General features: G+C 53.5%; 1 protein-coding gene across 36 annotated transcripts in view; it reads right to left on the reverse strand.

Annotated features, from left to right (window-relative positions):
• The window catches only part of Lrrfip1 (LRR binding FLII interacting protein 1), a 124,617-nt gene that overhangs the window by 54,668 nt on the left and 44,738 nt on the right, over window positions 1-25,211 (reverse strand). For 26 of the 36 annotated variants that reach the window (XM_058583338.1, XM_058583340.1, XM_058583337.1 and 23 more), the window contains exon 2: window positions 2,564-2,650. In XM_058583338.1, the coding sequence (XP_058439321.1) occupies window positions 2,564-2,650 (87 nt within the window). Of the gene's footprint in view, window positions 1-2,563; window positions 2,651-15,398; window positions 15,585-15,614; window positions 15,915-25,211 lie in introns of those variants that run through there. The other 10 variants (XM_046456999.2, XM_046456997.2, XM_046456974.2 and 7 more) reach the window with 7 other exon arrangements.

The raw sequence follows: 25,211 nt of genomic DNA on the forward strand, positions 1-25,211 counted from the left end.
AAATAAAAAACATTGGCTTTGTAGAGTTTCATATTTACACTCTTGGTGGGAGTCACTCATGAGGACATGATCACAAACACTGTGGGGAGCCCACGGGGTCCCACCTGCAGCACTGGCTTCTACTTGTGCAGAATCCTTGGTTTGGCTCTAACAATGCAGCTCAGATGACGGCCACAGGCTACAAGCAGTGACAGGTAGGGGACGTAAGTATGGTCAACTGTCAGAGCAACAGAACATTTTTGGAAATTCTTCTTATAGCTCTTAGATGACCTTAATAAAAAAACAGACCAGGGGACTGTGGGAGACCAGGGGAAGTGGTCTAAAACTGGGTGAGCCTTGGAGCGGGGGGGGGGTGCTGGCCACAGTGACAGGGGCTGGCTTCCACAGGGCTCCTGGAGAAGGAAGCTGAAAACTGACTCGGCCCAAGAAAGGGAGGCTCCGCTGGGTACGGTGGCCCCGCTGGGTACGGTGGCCCCGCTGGGTACGGTGGCACAGGCACCTGTGATCCCAGGAACTGGGGAGGCTGAGGAGGAGCACCGTGAGATCCAGGCCAGCCTCAGCAAGACCCCATCTCAAAAGAAAAATAAGCAGGCCTGGAGATCCAGCTCCCTGGTGGAGCACCCTGGTCCAATTCCCAGCACCCACCCCCCACACAGAAAAGCAGAGCAAGGGAACCTGTAGCCCACTGAGACGCCTGCCTCACAGCCAGCTGCCATGAGCTTCCTAACACCACGGGAGGGACTAGCGGTGTCCCCCCCCCACACACGGTGGGCTTGCGACCATCTACTGAGCAAGCAAAAATGTTCTGTAGAGACACCAACATGAGGCAGTTTAAAAAACACATTTTTAAAAAACCAGTTCAGAACACGAGAACTACTTTGGAATGGGCCCAGGGCCTGGGGATCCCGTCTCAGAAGCCTTGTGACAGTGGCTCACAGAGCGGCACGGCCTCTCCCTCTCCTCCCCTTCCCTCTCCGAGTGCTTCTTCTCTACAGTTTCGTGAGGGCCCTTGGGGAATCCCTCTTGGTCAGGCCCCACCCAGGAGTGCAGGCACCAATCCCCAGGAGACCCAGCGTGGACCTAAGCCTGGCGGGGCTGTCTGTAAGGTCCTAGTTCAATTGTGAAGTTCAAATGATTGAAAACTGAGGAGTACCCGTTTTTGATTGTAAAGTGATGACTGATCTGAGGGGAGAGAGACGCTGCGGCGAGTACTCTGCCCTGTGCTGCTGGGAGTGAACCAGGGCAAGAGCCCGAGGAGCGGCGGTGCTGAACTCTGACCCCAGCTCAGGACCACAGTTCTCACGGCCACGCAGGAAGACTCGGGCTACCCTTGGCCACTGGTCACTCAGGGCCATGTCAACATAGGGCCAGCACCCCTGGAATGTGGGTGAGGCGTGGCTACTGCCCCTGTCCCTGCACAGGACTCGTGGCCTATCTCTGAGGAGCCCCATTCTCGGTGTCCCGGCCGTGCCGGACTCCCCTGGGGCCTGCCCTCCCTTCCCGTCTGGGAAGAAACCCCTTGGGCTTGGGCTTCCAGTACTCTGCAACCATTCTCACACTTCCTGGAAGAATTTTCTTCCCCAAATGTGCATCTGGCCACATCCCGCCTCTGCTCACACATGTCCACGGGGAGCGGCAAACTCCGCGGGTGATGCGGGGGGGTGGGGGGGCGGTGGGCATCCCTCCTCAGGCTGGAGGCCAGGCCACGAGGAATGTGACCAGCTTGGCCCCTGCTGGGAGGGGCCAAATCTGCAACAGTCTAAAGAGAACCAGAAATCCAGGCTTTCACTGGAAGTCTCGGAGGCCTTGAACACTGGCTCAACCGCTAGTGCGGCCACGTGAGCCAAACCAGAACCTGGGCACGGAAACCAGCCCAGGGCAGGCAGTGGTCACCTGTGTCCAGCACCACACATTTGGATCTCAAAAGGAATAGCCCTTTGGGGTGGGGCCAGAGTGCCTCATCCCCTAGCGTGAGTGATGACCCCACATACGTCAGGAATGACTTCTGGCCCTGGCTTGGGAGAGTGCAAACCAGCAGCAAGCGGCAAGACCTGGTGTGTAAACACACCACCGTCCCTGTTCCCAGAGGGCAGTTCTTGCATGGCCACTTGGTCCACGATGCTCGCTCTGTGCTCTGGACCACTAGGTAACACTGAGAGACCCCAGGGGAAAGGGCTGCATGGGAACCAAGCTGCCCAGTTAAGCAAAACTGACCTTTGTCATTCTCCATTTTAACTCAGAGGATCTAGAGCCTAGTTCAATAGTTAGACCTTAAGGTTCAGAGCCATCTCCTTTTGGCTCCTCTCAGCCAGAAATCAGGGCTGGGAAGACTCTGCAGGCAAGTGACTGGTAAGCTGGTCTCAGGATGCACCAGGCCCTGTGCTGGCAGCAGGCATGCCAGGCATCCGCGCTATGCACACTCCTTCCTGGACTTGCATAACTGCCTTCTAACCAAGAGCAATGGGAAGGGACAGGTGGTCAGCAGCGACAGGTGCCCTGCATGTACACACTGTGCCTGCATTAAAACTACTGTGAAGGACTCAACCAAGAACCCCCACTTCACCTCCTTCTGCTGCCGCTCCAGCTCCTTCATCCGGATCTCTCGAGCCTCAGCGCGGGCCGCACGCTTTGCTGCAAGCCTGGCCTCCGCCTGAAAGAAACCCAGAAACCTTATTAGAGAATAAATCAGTTGCACCTTCCAAGTACCTGGTTAACGATGAGAGTCTTGTTCATACAGCAATGAACCACCAACTTACAGGAGGTAAAGAGTCACTGAGAGTGGTAACAACGGTAGTTACAGTAGAGTGTACCCCTTTCCTACAGATTCATATTCTGTGTTTTTAGTTTCCTGTGGTTCAAAGAGGTCCCAAAATTCCAGATATAAATAGTTTATAAGTTTTAAAGTGAGCCCCATTCAGAGCAGTGTGTGATGAAACCTCACACTGTCCTGTTTCATCCTCTCAGTATGTGAGTCATCCCTTTGCCCAGAGTATCCACACTTTATATACTACCTGCCAGTTAGTCACTTGGTAGCCATCAGGTTGGGTAATATCACAACGATTGTGTTCAAGTAACCCTTATTTTACTTAGTAAGAGCCCCAAGTCACCAGAGTAGTGATGCTGGCAATTTAAACATGTCAAAGAGCAGCTGTAAAGTGCTCACTCTACAAAAAGGTAAAAATTCCTGACTTAAAAAAGAAAAAGAATCATAGGCTGAGGTTGCTGAGATCTATAGTGAGTTTCTGTTTTTACAAACTTACTAGTTTAGAAATTAAGTTTTATCGTAGATACAGAGGAAAAAACCATCCATAGGAGTTGGCACCACCTGTAGTTCCAGGCATCCACTAGGGGGCTTGGCACATACTTCCCCAGAACAAGTAGGGGGTGACTATGATGAACCCAGCCTCCCTCCACTGACCCTGACTGAGTGCCAGCAGGCACCACTCGGAGCTCCTGCAGGTCCCCTGGCAACTCCCCCTTTACAGAGCAGGAATGGGATCTGGAGAGGCTGCCAGACCCCCAGCTGGGGTCCCCCACCTCCAGTGCTGAGAAGTGACCCCACTCGTCACCCGCCTCAGCAGTGTGATGGGCTCATCTTCCCTCACTGCGGCCACGGAGCAGGGTGGAAGGGCTCCAGCTGTTAGTCAGCCCTTCCCCCTAAAAAAAATCCACCCTGTGTCACAATCTTTCAAGCTGTGGTGGTTCTGCCATGTTCCACCTGAGAGCATAAAACGTGCCTGACCAGCCAGCTGTGGGAGTGGCCGTGAACGTGGCCTCCTGTTGCACAAATCTCGTGCTTATGCCTACTTCCTGCAACAGAGCCACCAGGGAGGGAAGGACAGAGTTTCTGGGCTCAAACAAACCCACCTTCCTTCCTCTTGTCCTCTTTCTTTTCTAACGCACCTGGATTTCTTCCACTGACATTCTATGGAAGTGTTCAATTGTCCCTTGTTCCCTAGATGACCCTGTCTCTAGACAATCCCAACTGTTCCTAGACAATCTAAAAATCATTCCCTAATGACTCTAAAACTGTTCCCTAGATAATCCTAAATGGCCTTCAGAGACAGCTAGAAGCCCAGCAGTGTGGCCCCCTACAGCCACCAAAACAGCCTAGCATCCACACTGGCACAAACCTGTGCTTTAAGGAACATGACCTTGTGTTGATAAGATGAATAAGGCACGTTGCAGAATAAACTCCTACGATGACACGAGCCAGCCAAGCTCCACAGCAGGTCAATTACGCCGACTGCCCCCTGACTTCAGAATTTAGGAAGACGATCGATTTGTAACTCAATACGATTTCAGGTCGCTGCAGACCCCACCGTAAGCATCTCTCCCCACCCCACGACGCCCGCGGAGCCGAGGCACTTGAAGCACAGGGACGGGGGATCTGCCTGACTACAGCCACCACACAGCCTAGCATCCACACTGGCACAAACCTGTGCGAGACCCAGGCTTGCCTTCAGGAGCACAAAGCTCAAGCTTGAGAGGCCAGAAAGAAAAACCACCCAGAGCTCCAGCCACACGTCCATCCTGCTCAGACCCTGTCGACAGCAACGAGACAGGAGGCAGAGCATGAGGGACACTGGTGCGATCACTCTGAATGACCAGGGAGGCGTCTGATGAGGCCAAGTCATCCTGTGAACAATGAATCACATCAGGCCCACTGAGGCGACACCCGCGGAGTTTGGGGGAAGATTGGGCCTCCTGGGTACAGACTGTCAGGTAGGCATTCTCAGGGCTCGTGTGCCCCCTGGACAAAGCCCTCCTGGACTGACTCTTGTATTAAAAAAAAAAAAAATGCCCGCTTGAGGTCCCAGTCGTGTCCCATTGCCCCGTCAGCTCATGTGTGAGCAATGCAGGGAAGATTGGAGCTGAAGTGATTGGGTTATGAGAGCCTTAATCTAATCAGTGCATTAATCCCCTGTTATGGATTAACTGGGGGGACTGCAGGCAGGTGGGGTGTGGCTGGAGGAGGGGGGTTGCTGGGGTTGAGTCTTTGGGGTAGATGTTTTCTTCCTAGGTGAGTCCAGATTAGTCTCCGTAGGTCTCTCCTCTGCCACACCCTCTGCCTTTGATGCTCTGCCTCACCTCTGGGCACAGAGCAATGGAGTCTGCCGTCTATGGACTGAGACCTCGGAAACTGTGAGCCCCAGATAAACTCTTCCTCCTAAAATTGTTCGTCAGGCCTTTTGACTGCAGCAATGCAAAAGCTGGCTACAGCAGCGCCCAGCACGCCTTCCCACCGTCTGTGCTTAGCTTGTAGGGCCCAGGACAGCTTCCTGACCATCACCAGGAGCACAGCCGGGCTGCCACGGAAGGACTCTCGAGGTGTGACTTGGGTGCCCGTCTCAGACACAGGCAGAGTGATGGCAGCCACTGCATAACTGACAGGCATCATGACAGTGTGGCGGGGACTGCTCTGGGGCACAACCTGATGCCCTCCTGGGGCTGAGCAAGGTGTCCCACTGGATAGGAGCCTAAGCAAAGCCCAGAGAGAAAAGGGCCAGAGCCAGGGCTGGGACTAGGGTGACAAGCAGCAAGTGGCAAGGCCCAGAACGCTAGAGGGCCCAGGCGTCATGTCCTGGCCCTCGGCTTCTGCATCTGGATCCTGTCCTAAAGTCTCCTGGCAAAATCGCAGCAGATCCCACCATGTTTTAGAAACACTGCCCGTGTGAACCCGGGAGCTGGCACCGGGACAAGAGGGTCGCACAACACCCCCGGGTCAGAGAGCACCTGCTTCTGTGTCAGCTGGAGTCGCACACAAAGGATCCGGCTGGAGTCAGCCTAAGGCTGTGAGGTGCAGCAGTGAGGAAAGAGGACCTTGGAGGTACAAGGAGACCCAGGGGACCCCGTGTGGTGCCAGAAGTCAGAGGAGAGTGGGGAAGACCCTCCCGGCCACCCACCCAGAGGCTGTGGCACCTGGGATCACACCCAGCCTGAATGCTCCCTGTTCCTCTCATGGGTGTCTGCAGACCTCCCCTGCCCTGGAGGGTCTCAGATGCCCCCAGGCCGCCACTCCAGGGAGGAGGACAAAGGCATCAAAGCCGGAAGGCCTGAAGGGATGGAGAGAAGGGGGAGAAGTGGGTGGGATTCTGAACTGTTACAGGATTCTGGGATTACAATATGAAGCGTAGCCCACACTGGGCTTTAAAAAAGTAAATAAAACATAGGTTGGGAGACAAGACTAGTGCACCCTGCCGGTCAGTGGGCTTTCAGCTCCCAGCTGAGAGGGCTGGTGGACCCTCCAGCGCTGAGGTCGAACGGCTTCACTCTCTGCGGACTTGGGGCCCTGGGTGAGCAACAGCTCAGCCAGCACCTTCCCACGGGGCAGACCCTTCCTCATGGGGCAGCACCTTCTTCATGGGGCAGACCCTGGCCCATCGACTCCCTTCCCCAGGAGAGGTGGTCCAGTTAGCCCTTTGCTCTTCCCAAGGCCAGTGGCCCCATTCGAGGGGTCCTGGCACCCCCAACTCACACAGTACTGGTACCGTCTCTGCTGAGATACTATCCTGAAATACTGAAGGGGGAAATGGAGGGGGGGGCAAGGCTGGGGTGATGGGTGCTGAGGCCAGGTGGTGGGGACAGGGTGCTCCCTAAACCACGGGCTCTCAAATGTGACCCCAGCAGAGACCAGTCTCCCCGGGGGATCTGTCGGAAGGCAGACTCAGCCGGCCGCAGTCCTGCCTGCCGAGCTGAGCCTCAGGGGTCCAGGTCTCTGGCGCCCTAGCCTGGGGGTGCCAGTGCTCGTCCACGGGCGGGGACCTCTGCAGTGTATTTAGTCACCACCTCTCGGGTGTTTGGCATCTTTCATAAAAAACAGCAGAACATTCAAAAGAAAGGAAGGAAGGAAACGAAGGCGCCCAAACCAAAACCAAGCTGGAGTGCAGCTGCCCCAGAAGCTGGCTCTGCTGGGCTGCCCCACCCGGCTCCCGGCTCCTGTCATGGGGGGAGGCAGGAACCCCACCCACCGGCAGCCCAGGAACACCCCCAACCGCGGTCCAGATGTGAGCTCACCTCCCCGACAGGGGTGCAGCCTGGTCCTTCCCCAGCCTCCTGCAGCCCCCGCCTGGGATCCCAGAAGCAGTTTCACAGACTCAGGGTCAAGTGCGGTGCCCTTGGAGGACAAGAGTCCCCGGCTGGGCGGCTCTCCTGTGGGAGCTCCACTCCACGTCCTACTTCACCACACCCCCAACAGCACGCCGACCCTGAGGTGAGGGGACGGCAACCACAGGTCAAGTCTGGCCCCCAGGGCCGCAGGGTCCCCTAGCCACCGGATCCCCGAGCCACCATCCTCAGTGCCAGCCCTTCAGTCAGGGGGGTCTGAGGCTGTGAGGCACCTCTCAGGGGTCTGGCTGATGGGCAGCTCACAGGCCAGGTGAAACGCCTGCTCTGGGCTGCAGAGCCCCCGTGTGACGTCCCCAGGCCGGGCTGGAGAAGACTTCAGAGCGGGGCGAACAAGTCCCAGCCTAGCCACCCTTGCCACGGGGCAGAAGTGGCAGCGAGACAAATGGCCCGACCCTTGCCTGCCCCCAGTGTCCATGATGCTGTGGAAAAGGTGTCCCAAGGTAAGAGCTGCACCTCAGCTGGGAAGGGGACGGAGCCAGGGAGACCCAGAGGTGAAGCCGCAGGACGCGAGGAAGCCCTGGGGGGGGGGGGGACGCAGGCCACAGCCTTCCCGCAGCCTGCCCTGCCTGCCCCCCACTCAGCTTCCTCCCTCCTGGTCCTCACCTGGCCCTGTGACAGGGGTTTTGTGAGTGGCAGGCGATCCAGGAGAGGGTGGGAGCCCCAATTGCAGTGACATCTGGGACCTTAACGGCTGAAGTGGTATCTGCACCCTTCTGGGGACGCCTGGGTACTACAGGAGGCCTGCTCTGCAGCTTGCTCAAATACCCCAGGCTGCCTCCGGCTCTGCTCATGCATGTGCTGGGCTCTGAAGCTTTCCAGGGTAGGAGTCCATCTCCCGGGCCCTCTCGCCCTGTGAGCACGCTCTAGTGACGCTGGGCCCAGCACTCTACAGAGAAGCTGGAGGCCCCCGGTGCTCAGGCAGGTCTTGAGAAACAGGAGGGAGACCTCCTCACATCACTTCCTTCATGCTAGCAGAGGAAGCCCCGGGCCTGGAAAGCCAGCCGCCTGCGCCTCCAGTGGGGACTTCCTGCAGGCGCCTGACTGCAAACCAGCTGCTGCAGTGACCCCTGGGCTGGAGGCTACTGCTCTGGAACAGCTGCCTTGGGAAGCTGTCACCACACGACCAGGGGCACTTCAGGGGCCTGTGGAGGGAGACAGGAGCGTGGACACACAGAGAGGGGCCCCTGGGATTCTGCCATCTCCCTGGTCTCTTTGCTTAGATGCCAGGTGAAAATGATGCTCTATGGAGCTGCTCAAGGAGAGAAGCAATTTATCCGATGAAAAGCATTCCACAAACAGAAGGAAGTCTGCATATTAATTATGCATTCATTTGAGCTTCCAAAGAAACTGGCACCATGGATGGTAGCTGGGCTCCACGCTGAACCTGGAGTGGTCATTTAACTCCAGGGTATTAGAACCAAGCAAGATTGGAAAACGGCTGCTTTCTTCCCCAGGCCCCAGGGCACATCAGGTCCATGATTCATACGCCTGAGGAGAAGCCTGAAGGGCCTGTTTAAAGTTCACTCCTGCGAATGTAGTGGGAACATTGTGCAGCTGGAGCCTGAAGTGGTGAAAGAACCAGTTTTGTTTAGAGTCAGGCAGGGGCCTTGGCCCTGCAGGATTCACTCCAGAATAAAAAAGGAGTGGAGCTCCTGAAGCCCGTCACAGGACGGCCACGCAGCAGTCGGGCCTGGGGAGGAGGCTGCAGAGGCACACAGGATCCCCTTCCAGACCTGCCTCTGCTGCAGGAAGTGGCAACTTTTGTTTCTGCGGAAAACCCCACCCTCACAAGCAGCAGACTCTAAAAACAGCTCGCCATTCAATACAGCCATGTGGGATGGGTGACAGGCAGGAGAGCACAGGCACAGGCTGGCACCTCCATTAGGGTGGCCGGCTGCAGCCCACTGCTCCACAGACCCACCACCTGTGTGTCCCTCGGCTGCCACCGGCATTTCATTTTTCAGTATCAAAAAGAAAAGCTGGTCTTCCCAAAACCCTCCAGTGAGTTCCCCAGTAACAAGGGGCCTAGTCTTTATGGCCATGGCTGTGAGTAGGGGACACACTGGCGTGCCCACTCGCAGGGCACTGGAAATGTTGGGGGAGTCACGCACTGGGGTGGGGGCAGGATCACCAATTATCTGCTTTCAGACAGACCTGCGCTGGGAAGAGCTCTCTGGCTGGCTACTCAGGCAGACAGAAAAAACACTGGGTAATTTTTGGATCTACACACTGATTCCATAAAAACTCAAAATAGTCATACAGTTTGAATGTACATGACTACTCTGCAGATGCAAGCAGCTTGGAAAGTGAGAGAAGACGCCATCTGGCTTTCTCAGAGCTCTCCCGGGAGGCGCTGGCCAGTTCAGGATGCCAGAGCACCAGCAGCCACGGGAAGTATGGTGCTCCACACCAGCCAGCCACCAGGATGTAAGGCACGGTTGGTGTGAGCCTCTGACTACTGCGTTCATGTGTCTGGGTACCTGCATTTTTATGTCAGATTCATATGGCAGCAAACTAGTTTCCTTAATTTCTTTTTGATATTATAACTAAGATCTCCTATTGACTTGAAATTGCATGTGTTGGTTGATTTGATCATTTCAATTCAGATCAGAAATGAGGATATCAAGATACTCATCATGAAAAATGGGTGCTGGGTGGACAGGCCTGAGAACTGCAGCTTTAACACGTGGGCCTCCCTCACACTGCCGGCTGACCTGGGGCCACACCTGTTGGATCACCTCCAGGACTCAGAGCTCAGGTCTGGTGTGGGAGCTACAGGATAAACAAGATCAAGAGCACTTGAACATAAAATTAAAGGCTAAAGTTTAACTTCATTATTTATGGAACTTATTTTAAAAAAAACTGTTCCTATCAACACTAGCTTTTATGTATTAAAACTATCAAGACATTTTGTAATAAATCAGTGGTCTTCAGTGAAGCTACTGCCTTGTCAGGATGCTCAGGGCTGAGCCCACAGGACTGGGGGGCTGCACGCTATCTTCTGTGCTTGGGGGACCCAGAAGAGGAGTCCAAGAAGCGCCTGGGGCCAAGTGCCTCCCTGGGCAGGGGCTGCACATTCTCAGGAGCCTCCACAAATGGAGTCTTTCCAGAGGGAGGCTGGAGACTCAGCTGACAGCTTGGGGTCTACACAGGCCAGTTATGGGAACTTGGGTGAGTTATTTTCTGAACATTGGCCCCCATTACAGAAGGGGCAGGGGGAATCAGCTCTGCAATCTCCAAGGGCTCCCTTCCCTGACACTGCACCTTTAGACTAGAGGTGAACTGTGGGTACACTGAGATTGTCACAGACTTCTCCCTGTTCTGCTACTGGAAATTCTATGATTTTGCTTTTCAAAACAATAAACTTTGAAGCTCTTCACATATTAAAATAACAAACACATGAATCAGGACAAAATGATGATGTCACTTTATTGGGTGTGAATGTACTAATTCAAACTGCCCAACACAAACGGACTTAACAGCCCGCCCCCTGCTGAGGAATGCAGGCTGTTCCAGTACCTTCCACGCAAAGAGTCCCGGCTCCTCTAGGGTCAACATCCTCATCTCCTTCAACAGCCTCCACGTGATGGAAACACAAACAAGGGCGGCCTCCCCAGGTACTTCCTCTCCAGGATGCAGGTTCCCTCCAGCCAGCACGCCCTCACCTGTCTGCTTCAGGGTCACAAACCCCAGCCTATAACTGGGCTGAAGACTCCAGCAGCCCCAGGGGTTCTTCCCTTGGGCACTGAACAACTAACTACTGACCACCTTTCCTGTCACAATCCTGGGAAAGCTCTGAAAGAAACAGAAGCCATCGTCTCGTCTCTGCCCTCTAAGAACCTGTCTCCTGGGGCAGGGTGGGAGCGAGCTACCCAATCCACAGAAGAGGCTGAGACGGCAGCGGTTCCTGGGGGCGTGCTGACGTACCATTATGACGTCAGTATAACGCGGAAAAGAAAATAGAAGTTACGGCCGCCCTTACATTTCTACTGTTCTTTTCCTTATTTAGAAAAACAAAAGTTCACTGAACGTTCCGTTGTCTGCAAACCACCAGGTACAGCAGAGTCTGGCTCAATGGAGATTTCTTAAATGCATTCAGGAGCAGGACTTGCGTTCAAGACACCGCCTTGGCAAAAGGAAATCCTACTGCCTAATACTGGGGTGATGAGACCCCAGAGCCAACAAGAGAAGCTGCACATTTGCCCCTGCAGATGTGGCCGGAAGCATGTACACAGCGGTGGCAGCCGTCAGCACTGTCCCAAGCCAGCAGCCTGGGTCTGAACTAGCTCCACCGCCTACCAGCTGTGGGGACTTGGAAAGTCCCCTGACCTTCCTGAGCCTCAGTTTCCTCTTTCTCTGTAAAAGGGAGATAACAAAACCATCAATTCCCAGGAGGTCTGGGCTCCTAGCTTCTTCCTAAGCCCCATGGTCTGACTCAGCAGGGGCTCCTGAGGGAGTGGGGAGTGGGTAAGTGCCCAGGGGCAGGCATGGGCAGCTGGGGGAAGCCGTGGGGAACTGGAGGAGGAAGGTGGGTCTTCCCGCTCCACACGCGGCACCCACCCCTGATTCTCCCCTCCTGGGAAAACTACCCCTGCACTGGCCGCGGACAGCAGAGATGAGGTGCTTAAGTAATCTTCACCATACAAACATGCACGAAAAGTGGGCAACGCTAAAAGCAGCTCCTCATTCAGGATAAATTACTTCTCTACTAGGAAGTAGTTAGATTTAGGTACCAGGGAAAACCAACCTGGTTGTCAAGTCGTCGAGTTATAGTGTCAAGGAGAAACCACATGAAACCCCCACCTCTCCACAGGGGCCTCAAAGACCTGTGTGTGTGTGTGTGTGTGTGTGTGTCTGGGGGGGCTGGGGGGGCTGTGCTGGGGGGGTTTGTTTTTGGTTTGGGTTTATTGTTTTGGAATTTGGCTTAGGGTGGGGAACTGAAATAGTGGTATGCAATCATATAGTAATTCTGAATTATTAAATCTTAAATACATTAAAAATAATGCTTTGTTTAACTTGGGAGAAAGAAGCTAATTTATTTCATTTTCTCTAAATATTCTGAATAATGAAAGTTCTAGGTAGTAAACCCATTCCATGAAAATGAGCTTATTTAAAAAATAAGCTGAAATTTGGGTGGCCTCCAATAAAAACGGTAAGGTAGTGAAAACCCTTCTTCTCTGACCCCACGTCTAGCATGCAGTGAGCCGAAGCAGGCCTCTGGACTGGATGCAGCTCCGTGATCTGAACGTGATGGCCCCCGGGGCCAGCTCCACGATTAATCTTTTAAATTTGAACAGATAGAAACATTGGCATATGAGTAACCAGGCATAAACAATTCCTTTGCTGAGTCACAGAGCCTGATTTTTCAGGGATAAGAAATTCCTCTTGACCGTGGCCTTTGGAGGAGCACACATGTCACACTGATGTCTCACAACTCTGATGGGAATCAGCAGGAACCTTGCTCTCGTCAGGTAACACTCCAATCAGCTTCTCTGAAGAAGTTTCGCAACTATAAATAACCCAATTTCCTGTGCTCAGCCTAAGTGGCGGTTGAGACTGCAGGGTTTTTAAAATTTTGCTAAGGCTTCCGCTATGTGATATTACTTCAGGCTGAACAGAAACTAGCTCTTAAAGAAAAAGGGAAATTTAGTCTCCATCTTTGCCCCAGGAAGACACTCCTACTACTACTAGAAAATATCCACCTCGCTGTTTATGTAGTTTAACTGCTTGGGGAAATAACAGTTAAAACAAACTGTGGGGTCTCCGTGCTGAGTGACAGCAGGCCAGTAGCCTTTAAGGGTGCCACACCCTATATCCATCAGTCCCCCCCCACACACACACACATACAGACTGTCCAAGACCTGGGGGTCTGGCCCAGGTCCTGTAGTGAGAGGGACTGGGTAGACTAGGTGTCTACACTCTATCCAGATGGTCCCTCCTCAGTACTGGACTGTCCTGGCAAATGCCAAGAGCTCACAACATGTGGAAAGAGACCAGAGGTGACACAACCTTACAAACAAGCAGAAGTTACGAAAATGAAGCCAGTTTCCACACAGTCTCAGCGGGTCCTCTCCTGCAGCCCCAGGGCAGCAAGGACTTCTGTGGAAGCCCAGACTGCCTGCCTCTGCCGGTGAGGTGGGGCGTGCTACACCTACCCAGCGGTCCCTGTCACACCTATGTGGCCCTAGCTCCTCCTTCCACTGGAGAACTGTTTCCAGTTCCCAGGAGCCAGAGACATAGAATGCAAAAAACAAATGGCACAAGGCAGTCTGACAGGCTCACTGCTAGTCTCCAACTGCACACCCGACCTGTGGCCTAGGGCAGCCCTGGGTGACGCCCCTTATGCCATCTCCTTTGGCCACTTCCTTCCTAACCAGACTACTGACCTCATAAACAGGGACCATGTTTTATTTTGTCCTCTGTGTCCCTTTTTAATAGTATTTTTTTTGCCATTATTTACTTAACAAACAAAACCAAAAGAAAAACAAAACAAAACAAAAAACACCTTCCATAGGAAGTTCACAGTTTCTTACTGGAAATCACCAGGGCCACTACGTCCCAGAATCTGGCAGTCTGGGTTTTTAAAGGATACAGGGACACATACAGCATACATTCTGTAACAGTCCAGACAAGCAGCCCTTAATCAATACACGAACAAGGCTGCAGAGAAATGTATGGACATTCACACTAGAGAGATTTAAAAACAAAAAAGACTAAAAATAGCTTCCCCTGGGTCAGGGCAGGCCTCACTGCCAAATGAATTCTACCATAGACTTTCTCTCTCTCTCTTTCTCTCTCTCTCTCACACACACACACACACACTTCTTTCCATTTTCTGAGGTTACTCAATTCCGGGTTGGGGCTGAGGGATGGTGGGCCTGGTACCAATGGGCACCCACTGAATGGGACCCAGCTCCAGGCTTCCCTGCAGGTCCAGCAGCGTCTAACCCAGGCCCCCTGGGGCTCCCTGTGTTCAGCAGACTCACACCCAGTGTCTAGGAGTGCGGCAGGTGGGTTCACTGGACACTTCCTCCAGCAGTCCCTGCTTTCCTCACACCCTGTTCCCAACGTTCACTCTTCCTTCTCCAAGACTGGAACAGTTGGCTCTTGGTGCAAGGATCGTGCCCAGGGTTAACGTCCACCCAGTCTTGCCTTCTATGGTCTGCCTGGGTTGTTTCTCTGAACACCAGCAGCTCAGGGCATTGCTGTCCCTCCTTCTTTCAAGTCTCTTCCCTGATGGGGATTCCAGGGTCTCCCTGCAGGTTCCCAGGGCCCTAGAAACTCATTAGGAACCTGGTTCCTGGGTTGAAGTGGAAGAACCAGATCCAATAGTCTGGCCTACTGCCTAAACTTTAAATGAGCTCATAGAAGCACTTTAAATGGACACTTAAAAATCCAAAACACAAAAACCATAAGCACACGTAACAGTCCTCAGCAAGAACTTAATTTTTGAGTGTGCCTTCATTAGAATTTGTGCCTATACCTCTCCAGCACTTCCTAGTAAGTAGTGGTCTTCCAAGGAGAGCAGCAGTCTACTTCATCCTGAATCTCCATGAACACCTACTGGATGATTAATTCCTACCTGGGAAAGAGCGGCTGTGGTGGGCTCACATTTTTATCAAGGTTCCACAAAAACCCAATAAAGTGGAAATCTAGGGTCTCTCTGTAGTAATAACTCCATGGAGTATTTCTTTTCCAAAGTATTTTTCCACTCCTTTACTTTTAAAAATTTCTATTCACAATTAACCACCATAAGCTGCACAAAAATGGGTAATCACAAACTTTCCCCACCTTGCCCCTTGCCCAATTTTAAGGCCCAATTACCCTGACATCCTCTAGGGAGTGTGGTGTTGGGTAACGGATTGCCACGTGGAGGATCCTGCCCAGACCTGGAAGACCCCAGGAGACCAGCTTAGATGGGCTTGGAACCTCTAAGGAGGTGTCCTAGGTCAGGAGCCCGGGAAATGCTCCACACCATTCCAATCACTAGTGGTGTCCGCCCATGGTTGAGCGCGGCAGCCTGGAACACCAGCTCCCAGGTGCGGCATTTTGTAAAATACCAAGCTAGCAGCTTCGGTGGAACTTTGACCCCGCGCGGTCCTCAGACCTCGGCTGGGTCCTAGCCAGAGCCAACCCGAGCGGGAAGAACCTGTCAACAGACATCACCACCCGCAGAGACCACGTTTCTTTTCGTCCTTGGAAGGGGCGCCAGGCAGTCAGTGGTGCTTTCCAGCGCGTAACAAGCGGCACGGGACACTCGGCCAACTTACTGGTGGTCAGGGAGCAAAGCCTGCTCTTTCCGGGCATCCGTGCAGGGACATGCGAGGAGGGTCCCGGCCTGGCCGAGCCCACTCCGCCCCTCCTTGGGCACCGACGGCTGCGGCGGAGGGCGCGGGCTGCCCTTGACCTTCGAGCAGTCAAGCGCCAACCCGACGGGACCGCTCGCAGTCCGGAAACAAAGCCTGGGAAACGCGCCTTCCTCTTACCAGTCTTTGAGCTTCTGGACTCAGACAGTCTATTTCCTTGTTCTGCGACCCCGCAGGGCTGGCCATGATGCCGGAGTGCGGAGCGGACCCAACTTCCCACCCCAGGAGGACTCTCCGCGACCGGCTCCGGTGTCCGCTGGAGGCGAGCTCTCAACGCTGCCGCATCCCCAGAGCTGCGGTCCGCCCGGGCCGGGAACTCGCCGCAGAAACGCGGGCGCCTGGCCAGCCGGACGAGCCCCGGAGCCCACACGCGCGGCTCAGCGGATCCCCGGCTCGGGCGCGGCCCGCGGGGCGGGGCGCAGGTGGCCGCAGGCCCCCGGGGGCGGGGAGAGCGCGTAGAGAGGGGCCCCGGGCCGCCTGCACCCCGCCCCCGGGGTCCCGCCCGGCCCCTCGCCCCGCCCCCGGGACCCGTCCCGCCCCGCGCGCCCCGCCCGCCCTGCCCGAGGGCCTTGCTCTCGCCGGCCTCCCGCCCAGTGCGCGCCCCGCCCGCGCTCCAGCTGCGCCGCCATCAATCACCACCCAGTCCCTCCGGCTCACACCGGAAAGGCGGTGGGGAGAGAGGCCCAGCGGGCCTCGCCCGACGCCCCGCCCTGGCCGCCCGCAAGTCCTGGCTGAGTCAGCGGGGCCAGCCCAGGGAAGCGGGTGTCTAGGGGAAGACGGGCGCGGGGCGGGGCGGCTCGGTGAGGGGCCGGCCGGGGGCGGGGCCGCAGGGGGCGGGGCGAAGCTGAACTCCCGGACGCGCGAGCTCTGCCCGAGTTCCGCCGCACCTGCCGGCGCGGTACCCTGCTAGAGCGTCGCCGCCGGGAGGGGTTGGTTTCAGGGGTCGGCCCAGGGGCGAGAACGAGCAACGGGAGTGTGAGACGTCCGGCGGATTCGGTGGCCCAGGGTCCGGGCTTTGCGCGGTCCAGGCTTCGGTGGGGAAGACCGTGCCAGGCTCCGCCCGGCGTCGTGCGTAGAAGGGCTGCCCCTGGTACCGTGCGACCCGACTTCCAGAATGCGCCCCCCTGAGCCGGCGGCCCTCCTACTATAAAAAGGTTCTGCAGGCAAAGCGAGGTGATGGTCCCGAAGTGGACAGAAACCGCGACGGGAAGGAAGAGGTGCGGATTTCAATTAGGAAGTCAGCCGTCCCGGCCACGCTCGAGGCCTGCTGCGCCTGAAATGTCCCCGCGCCCTCTCCGCCTGTTCTGCGAGGCCCTCTCCAGATCAAGTCCTGGGGACACGTTTTCTCAGACCCTTCTCAGGAAGGTCGCGTCGCGGCTCGGAGCGGGAGACGCAGCAGAATCACCTGGCCTGCTTCTCTGCCCAGGCGGCTCCAGAAAGAGGGAGGAGAGACCAGATTCACTTTTAAGCTTTTAAAAGCCCCAGTTTTCTCCCCCAGACCCAACTCTTGTTAACAAGTTAGCGCACACCTGTGTGCACTCGCCTTCCGATGTGGACCCGCGAACCTGCTTGAGGGAAGGGGCTCAGAAGGAGTGGGCAGCAGGGCCGGTGGGTTTTCTGGGGTACAGCAGAAGGAAACGGAAGCCTGAGTAAAGGCTAGAAGTCGCTGTGGGAGAAACTCCACAGGTTTAAAGTCAAAGGTGAACAGAATGCCAAGCTTGGTGGATAACATCTCAGGCTCATAGAAACGACTCTCTAAGGGGATGAAATGCCTGGCTTTTAGTAGCTGGCTTCTCAGTGTAACATTGTTTTGAAAAGCTGACATGGTCAGGTGCAGTGGCACATGCCTGAAATCCAAGCTACTCAGGAGGCTTAGGCAGGAGGATGGCAAACCTGGCAACTTAGTAAGGGCTGGGGATGTATCTCCATGGTAGACTGCTCCTGTGTTTAATGCCCAGTTCCCCAACAAAATTCTGGATTCCCCAACAATTCTGGATTCTACAACCCTCACTGAATTGGAGAAGATAATTTTAAGCTACATAAGCAACAGTGGGATTTATGGAATTTATCATAGGGAATGATTATAATTTTCCTAGTAACAACTTCACAGATGAGAATGGCAGCCAATTAGTAGTGTTCCGAGACTAAAGTTTGAATATTTTAATATAGACGGATTTTACATGCCACCTGGAACCCTGTGACCTATCTCCCAGAACAGGACATTGGGACAGTCTTCGTTTGCTCTGTTTCCCCAAAGGAATGCCTGAAGACGCCTGTATCTGGCCCGGGGAGCATTCTCCCAATCTCAAGGCAGACAGTCACTTGCTAGCCATCAGCTTCTGAAAACCACAGGACTGGGTGGGCAGAGGGGCTTTAAAGCTGAACCACCTGGCCTGTGTCTCAGCTCTGCTGGTCACTGTGGGATCTTGAACAGGTTACTTAGCTAGGCTCTCAAGGAGTCGCAGTAAAATACACCATCGATAATGACGTGCCCCATAAAGCAGAGGACCCGAGGGTGAGCCCGGTGTCCAGGAAGTCCCATAAAAATCACACCAACACCCACCTTACTGCTTTATCAGTCCCCTAGCAGGCACCCCCACTCAAGACACCCAGCCTCCTCCACAGCAAGAAGAAGGCGGGTTAAAAGGCTGAGAACTGGGGTGAGCCAGCCAGAGAGACTGGGGACAACTGAAGGAAGAGAATAAAGTATCCTCCACAAAAACTGGAGAGGGTCAAGGAGGTGGACGATGCTGGGACACTGCCAGGAAATAAGAAGCACATCACTACAGCAGAACAGGGACAAGTGCACAGAGATGCCAGAGCCACTGGGCAGCAGCACAGTAACACACTTCTGGATGGAGGATGCCCTTTTGTGCTGGGGGTCAGCCCAGGCTACGGCACGGTGGCTGACCTCTGTGCCATGCCTAGTTCTAGGGGAAATGTGAGAGTCTCTGCCGAGGCTTGCTACATCCCCTGGTGATGGTATTTAGGTCCCAGGGGCCCAGGAATAAAGTGTAGTGGATCCACACTTGCCTCCACTAATCTTGATACAAATTAATGACCTCTCCTTCAACCCCGCTCTTAGGCAAATTGGATGGGGGTGGTTGGGTCACTGGAACCTGCAAACCTGGAGCGGGGAAAGCCTGCTAGGAAGCCAGGGTGGGGGTATGGACTGGAAATGTGGAGGTCTACAGAGTTTTCACCCCAATACTCACAGCTCGAAAGGTGGCTTGGCAGAGTAATGTAACATTCTTCACCCTGGGGAAGACACAACTAAACCCACCTAAGGGTATGAAAAAGTCAGACAAGAAGCCCAGGTTTCTACCCTCCGGCCGGTTGGCAGAAGAAACCCCAGGGCACCTTTGACAATCTGAGAGGCACAAGGGGCCCCTGTCCATCTGGACTATGGCTCCAGAAAAAGTGTTTATATAAAGAGTTGTGAGGTCCATGGTGCAGAGGCTGGCTTTCTCCTTCCTGGGTAAGGGCAGTCAGTGGACAGCCACTTCTAACAAGCCGACTGGATTTCTGGCCCCTTCCTAACCGCCAGCTACTCACTGACCTGTAAAAAAAACACAGATTTGACCTACTGCACTAATTAAGTCCGGGGTCTCTGTCGAGAAGGCACATTAGGTTTGGGAGAGTCTAACTGTCTACCGTGCTTGTGACTCTTCCTTGCCATATGCTCTCAGTGGACGTTATGCATCTGAATTTTCAAAAGCGGTTCTCAGATGCACAAGATCATATGCAGGAACTTCATTGTACAGGGAGGATTCCTGAGAAAAGGACCAAAGGTAATAGCATGGTCTGAATTTGGGGAACATCAGAATCACAGCTCACTGGCGGAAACCAGAGGACGGAGCCAACTTGGGGCCATGCATGAACTTGGTTTACTTGGTCTCCTTGGTAACCGCCTGTCGCTAGGAGCAATAGCTTTTCCTTCCGCTGTGGTTTGGTGCTAGGCGCAGGGCTGGAGACAGATCTTTACAGGAAGACAGCACAAAGTAGAAGGCGGACAGCCAGGGAGAGTGGCTCTCAGCCTCCCCACTAGGTCAGGAAGCCAACCAAGATCACTTTTCTAGATCACAGCCCTAACATCTGCTTTCCACAAACATGAATCACCGGCCACATTGATGACTACAGAATAAACATCTCTAAGTGACTTGTACACACAATGGATTGACATTTATGTTACTTTGTTTGGATTCTTTTCATGACAATTATCTAAAAATGCTTCACATTATAAATGTGGTTCACGAAATAGTTGCTCAGGATTTGCACAACACCTGTCAGCCTACCAAGTACTGTGTACCCATGCGGAGGCTCACAAGAGTATCAACTTGTCCATGGGCCTTTTGGAAGAGTGAAACCAGGTTTTTGACCCAGGTTGCACTGAAAGCCCTTGAGCAGGCAGTCATGGAAGGCACCTGCATGCTGCCTGACACAGGTGCTCCCAGACACCCAGGGTCCTCAGGGGGAGCAGGCATCATCAGGTGGGCTCAGGAAATGCCCTTGGCTCTCCCTGGGTCTAGCCCAGCAATCCCACCTCCTACCCAGGGCCATTGGCAAGACAGTGCACACACCCAGGTCGGGGCCAGGAGCCAGATCTCCCAGGGATACTGGTGGGAGGGGGTAGTGGCATTGGTAGGGGAATCAAATGGGGGAGCCAGCCCCTACATGCTACCTGTAAAGAAAGTGGCATCCCACAGTCAGCTCAGGCCCAGAGCGAGCCTGACATGCAGGCCAGGATCCTGAGTGCCTGATCCTGTGGATAGGAACACAGGAAGCCAGAGAGCTGGAGGCAATGGTGAGCGGCCCTCCAGCAGCCACTGGGTTGGGCTTTACACAGTGGTGTCTCCTCACAGCTGCCCTGACCCAGGGGCTAACAACCTCCTTCCCTATCCCCACTGGCCTCCAGCCTGTGATGGGCTCTTCTGGAATGGGGACTCTTCAGGAATGTTTGGAACACAAATGGGTGGCCACTGCATAAATGCTGGGTAGTAGGTAGGAAGACAGAGGGGAGTTCTGTTAGTAAAACACAGGACTTTGATAGGTTACCATGAACTCTCATTGATTTGTAGCAATTAGGAATAGACCCACTCTTTTAATAATACGTCTTTAGGGTTTTTTCCCATAACTACCTAACACCCAGAATTTGCTCCTTTTTTTTTTTTTTTTTCAAATTCTTTTTGACTTTCTGAGTTGGATTTTTGGCTGAACTGAATTTGAAGCTCAGTGGAGGTGTCTACTAGGCATCTTGGCACAAAAGCACTAACCACTTGAAGGAGATGATAAAAACTGCCCGCAGGCATAAAGAGGAAAAGAGGCTGGAGTGAGGAGTCCGGGGACTCCCACATTCAATGGATGATTCAATGGGTAAGGAACAAGCCACGGCAGAGAAGGGTAGTTAGAGAGACAGAAATAGAGGCGTCTCTTGGAAGCCACGGAGCAACGAGAACAAGGTTGAGAAGGCCTTTAATTGGCAAGTAGCAGAGCAGTGATTACTGCTTTCTTTCTGTTGCTGAGATTCTGGGAGAAAGGCTGGACCACCGGGAGGTCTGAGAGGGAGAGATCGTCATTTGACTCTTCGGGGGCTATTAAGGAGGGAAGGCACTTAAGCCTGTCTGGGGGCTGAAAGGAGAGTGAGAAAAGATGGGGTGGGGGTGCCAGGATGTGGCCCCAGAGCAGCCAGTTCAGGGATGGAAGGGGCCAGGGGGGCCACCAGGCACTGCACCAAGTACTGACTCAGGGACGGGCCTGCCTCGATGGGCGTGAGAGGACCCGAGTGGCCAGGAGTGGCAGGCCAGAAGCAGGATCAGGGACGGTGCAGGGTGGGGTTGGGGGCGGAGGAGAAGCAGGGCCACAGTCAGCAGGGTCCATCACAGAGCTGGACCTGGCCAGCCAGGATCATGCTCTCGTCGGTACCTGGACACAGAGGCCTTCCAGGAGTTCCTCCAAGCCCGACTGTGTTACCTCAGGTGAAATCATCTCCCAAAGTGTCCAGGAGCAAGTCCATAGCAATCCCCAATGTGTCTGCTTTCCCGATCCACCTTCAGAATTGGTGGTCTTTAGGACCAGGCCAGAGTGGTCGCAGAAACATCCCCTGTACACAGCAACTGAGGAAGAGGCCGCCAGCCCCTCCAACAAGCATCCCCCAGGAGATCAATGCTGCTTGTCATGAACAAGGTGCTTTGTAAACACCTTCTGATTGTTTTCTAAAAATGTTGAAAACAAGACCAACAAAGTCCATCAGGTATGGCTCTGTCAAATAGGAGCAAACTGAAAAGCCTGCCAAAATCACCTCAGATGTAAAAAAAAACAAAAAAACGTCTATCTATGTACACGCACAGAGTAATCCACTTAAGGTGCTTTTGATCAGAATAGATAGCAGTATGGGAAAGCAGGCTTTACTCCCAACCATGATATTCACTAGTGAGCAGAAGACCCCCACGACAAACAATAGATCAAATACTTCAATATACACTAGAATGGAAATGGGAATTTCAAAATAAATGAGAGGAATATAGATAGATAGATAGATAGATAGATAGATAGATAGATAGATACCCATCTATTTGGCATTGTCTCAGTAATCCTGCTTATGAGTTTAACATTCTAGAAAAGACAGGATGTTCCTAACAATCACAGCCATGGAATAAATGTTCTAATAGCTGAAAAATCCAAAAGCTGACTAGGCTTCAAATGTGATTGACAAACGTCATCCTCAGAAAGGAAGTTTGGGGGTCATAAACAACACCCCATCGCAAGCAGGGAGGTTCGAGGGTGCTTAGGATGGATTCAAAGGTTCACAGTCCAGGTACTGCTGCCTAAGACCGTGGCTTGCAGATTACCTAAATTAGGAACTGTCCAAACTGACAGGAATAGTGAGAACCTTACAGGCTAAGGCATAGAAACTCCCTAAGCAGCATCCCTCAAATAAACTTGCCAAGAAAAGGAATTTCCCTAAAGAAAAACAAAGACTGAACACACTTCAGCAGGCTGCTAAAGTCCATGCCCAGGCTTGAACTCCTGTGGCTCCCCTCTGCACTCCAGCCCCTGATGATGGTGCAAACTCAAGTCTCAACCGCTAGACTATAGAAAAGTGCCAGCCCAGGAGCAGCTCCGATCTTGCCTATTCACCTGCACCATCGTCTTTAGAGAAGATCGTACGGATAGCACAAGAGCCTCACCTCTGGGAAAGGAGGATTGTAGATGAACTTCACGGGGAGTCTAAGGACCAGCAGCTCACAGCAGTCTGGAGAGATATGTTTGGCACAAGAGTGGAAATTCTGGAATAACTGGAGATCAAATAGCTACTCTTGGCGCGTCACCTTTACACCCCGTTCCTCGTGGGGCAGCGCCTGTGCGTAATGGAAGGGTGTGGCCTGAACGGCCACAGGATTTCCAAATGGAGGTTTTCTTCTGACCATTGGTTTAATTTTAGTTACTCGGATTATACGGAAGTCCCCCCACCCCCACCTCCAGGGGCAGCGCCCTGTTGAACGTGGTATTAGGCTTCGGGGGAGCTCCAGTAAAGAGAGAGCAGGGTCCCTCACCCTGGCCCTGCTGGCATTGGGGGTCAGATGTTTCTTGGCTGTGGGAGGCTGCGGGGCGTGTCATGGGCTGTCCAGCAGTGTTCTGGCCTCCACCCACTAAGCAGCAGCCTGTGTTCCACCCCAGCAACAGCCCAGACATTGCCCAATGGCTTCCTGATGTAGGGGACATGGCCCGCACCCAGATGAGCCATGCCCCAGTAGACTGCCGAAAACATGTACGATAATGGTTGGGATGGAGATGTGTAAAGGCATCCCCTGGTAGGGCTGGAGGTCAGGAACAAGAAGGTTGGCTTCAGGAACACTGAGAGTGGGAGGGGCAGTGGTCAGAGATGTCATCCAGTCCTCCTTGTGGGCCGGAAGAACAGAGGGGTGAGGAGATCAGAGGATTTGGTATTGCTTTGCAGCACCTCTGAGAAGGCCTGATGGGAGAGCAGAGGTTGCCGGGGAGCATGCACCCCTGCACCCCATGACCCTTGCTCCCCACGACCCCCGCACAGAACACCAGGGATTTGTGGGGAAGATGTCAAACTCCAACGCAGACAGTCAGGTTTGAATTCCTGCTCTGCCACTTACTAGTTTACAGTTTCTAGCGAATCCCACCACCCTTCCAGCTTCCTGCCTAAATCTGGGAGAGGTACTGCCACCAGGCTTGACTGGCCCGAGGACAGCACAGTAGTGGGAGTGGGGCCCGGTCCACACCAGGGCCACAAGGGAGAAGTGGCAGCTCATTTCATCTGGGACTTTACAGTGCATAGATGATTTCCTACAAGGCAAGGGATGCCAGATTATAATGTACATATAGGTCCCAGGCGTCGTGGGTGGAGGCCGGGGTCCCTTGGTCAGCGTGGGTGGAGGCTGGGGTCCCCTGGTCAGCGTGGACTAGGTTTAAGGCCTCCATCTGCATGGCCGAGCACTTAGGGAGCTTCTGCCCTTCCAGGCAGCTGCCACCCTGGAGCCCACAGTGTCGCAGTTGCTGGTCCTTGTTCCCAAAGCCAAGCTCTGGTGCTCTGGGTTTTGAACAAGTCCTTAGGAATGCGACCATGTAAAACATGTTTACATAGAGACCAGGGAAGGAAGTCAGAGTAACAAAGGGCTGCTCTCGTCCTCTGGAACCCGGATTGTGCAGCCTTATGGAATTCCTTTAGATATTATTAGCATGTGTGCTTTCTTCTTAATCCTCGGTTTAAGGAGTTTGAACTTTGTCTGGGAAGCAGTCAGTAAAGGACCTACCAAAGGTGTCTGTATAGGGAAGAGAAGAACCTGGAACCCGCGGCTGCAAAACAGTTGGAAATCACCCTCATTATTCTTTTTCAAAAAGTTCTTGGCTGGGTTCACAACTTACTCTTCTTCTTTTCTTTTTTTTGATGGTGCTGGGGATCGAACCCAAGGCCTTGCCCACACGGGCACGCACTCTGCCACTGAGCTACACACACCCCGGCCCTCACCATTTATTCTTCTGCATTAACTTCTGAATCTATTTGTTAACCTTTAAAATCAACCCAAACCATCCCCCTAAACTGGATTTTATTTCATGACATTATCTTTACAAATCATCTGGGGACAGATTAACATCTTTTCAACACTGAGTCTTCTCACTCGGGAACAAGGTGTTTCTTGTGCACTTCTCAGTTCCGTGTGTCCCATGGCAAACTACAGTGGTTTTTCTCATTGCTCCTGCATATTCCTTTATTTCTGTATGCTACTTTGGATGGGATCTTATCTTCTCCCCGTTATTAAAAAAAGTTATGGTAGGACATTGGAGTGTTCGGGAGCTTGTTTATTTTATGACAAACTCTCTTACTGAACTCTCAGTTCTAGGCTGACATTTGTGATTCTGTGCGTCCATGATCTGTGAACAGTTACAAATGCCATTTGCCCCCTTGGTCAGACCTGCTTTCTTTACTGGGTCTGAACATCGGAACTCCCACCATCATTACAGCTTTACAGTCACCCTGATCACAGCCTTTCTTCTTAAAGTGGATACTCTGCAATTAGGGAAATAATGAGGACACGGCTGCTTTGTGAACTAGTGCTCACACCATAACAATACAGGACAGGGGTGGAGTCTTGTTAGAATTTAAATAGCATTTAAAATGGCCTACCAGGTAAACAGAATAGTGCAGTGAGGCACTGAAAAGAAACAAATTACAAGTCTCCCAACAAC

Source organism: Marmota monax, unplaced genomic scaffold, assembly GCF_021218885.2.
Source record: "Marmota monax isolate L192 unplaced genomic scaffold, Marmota_monax_Labrador192_F-V1.1 WCK01_AAM20220418_F8-fsc00230, whole genome shotgun sequence".
NCBI lineage: Eukaryota > Metazoa > Chordata > Mammalia > Rodentia > Sciuridae > Marmota > Marmota monax.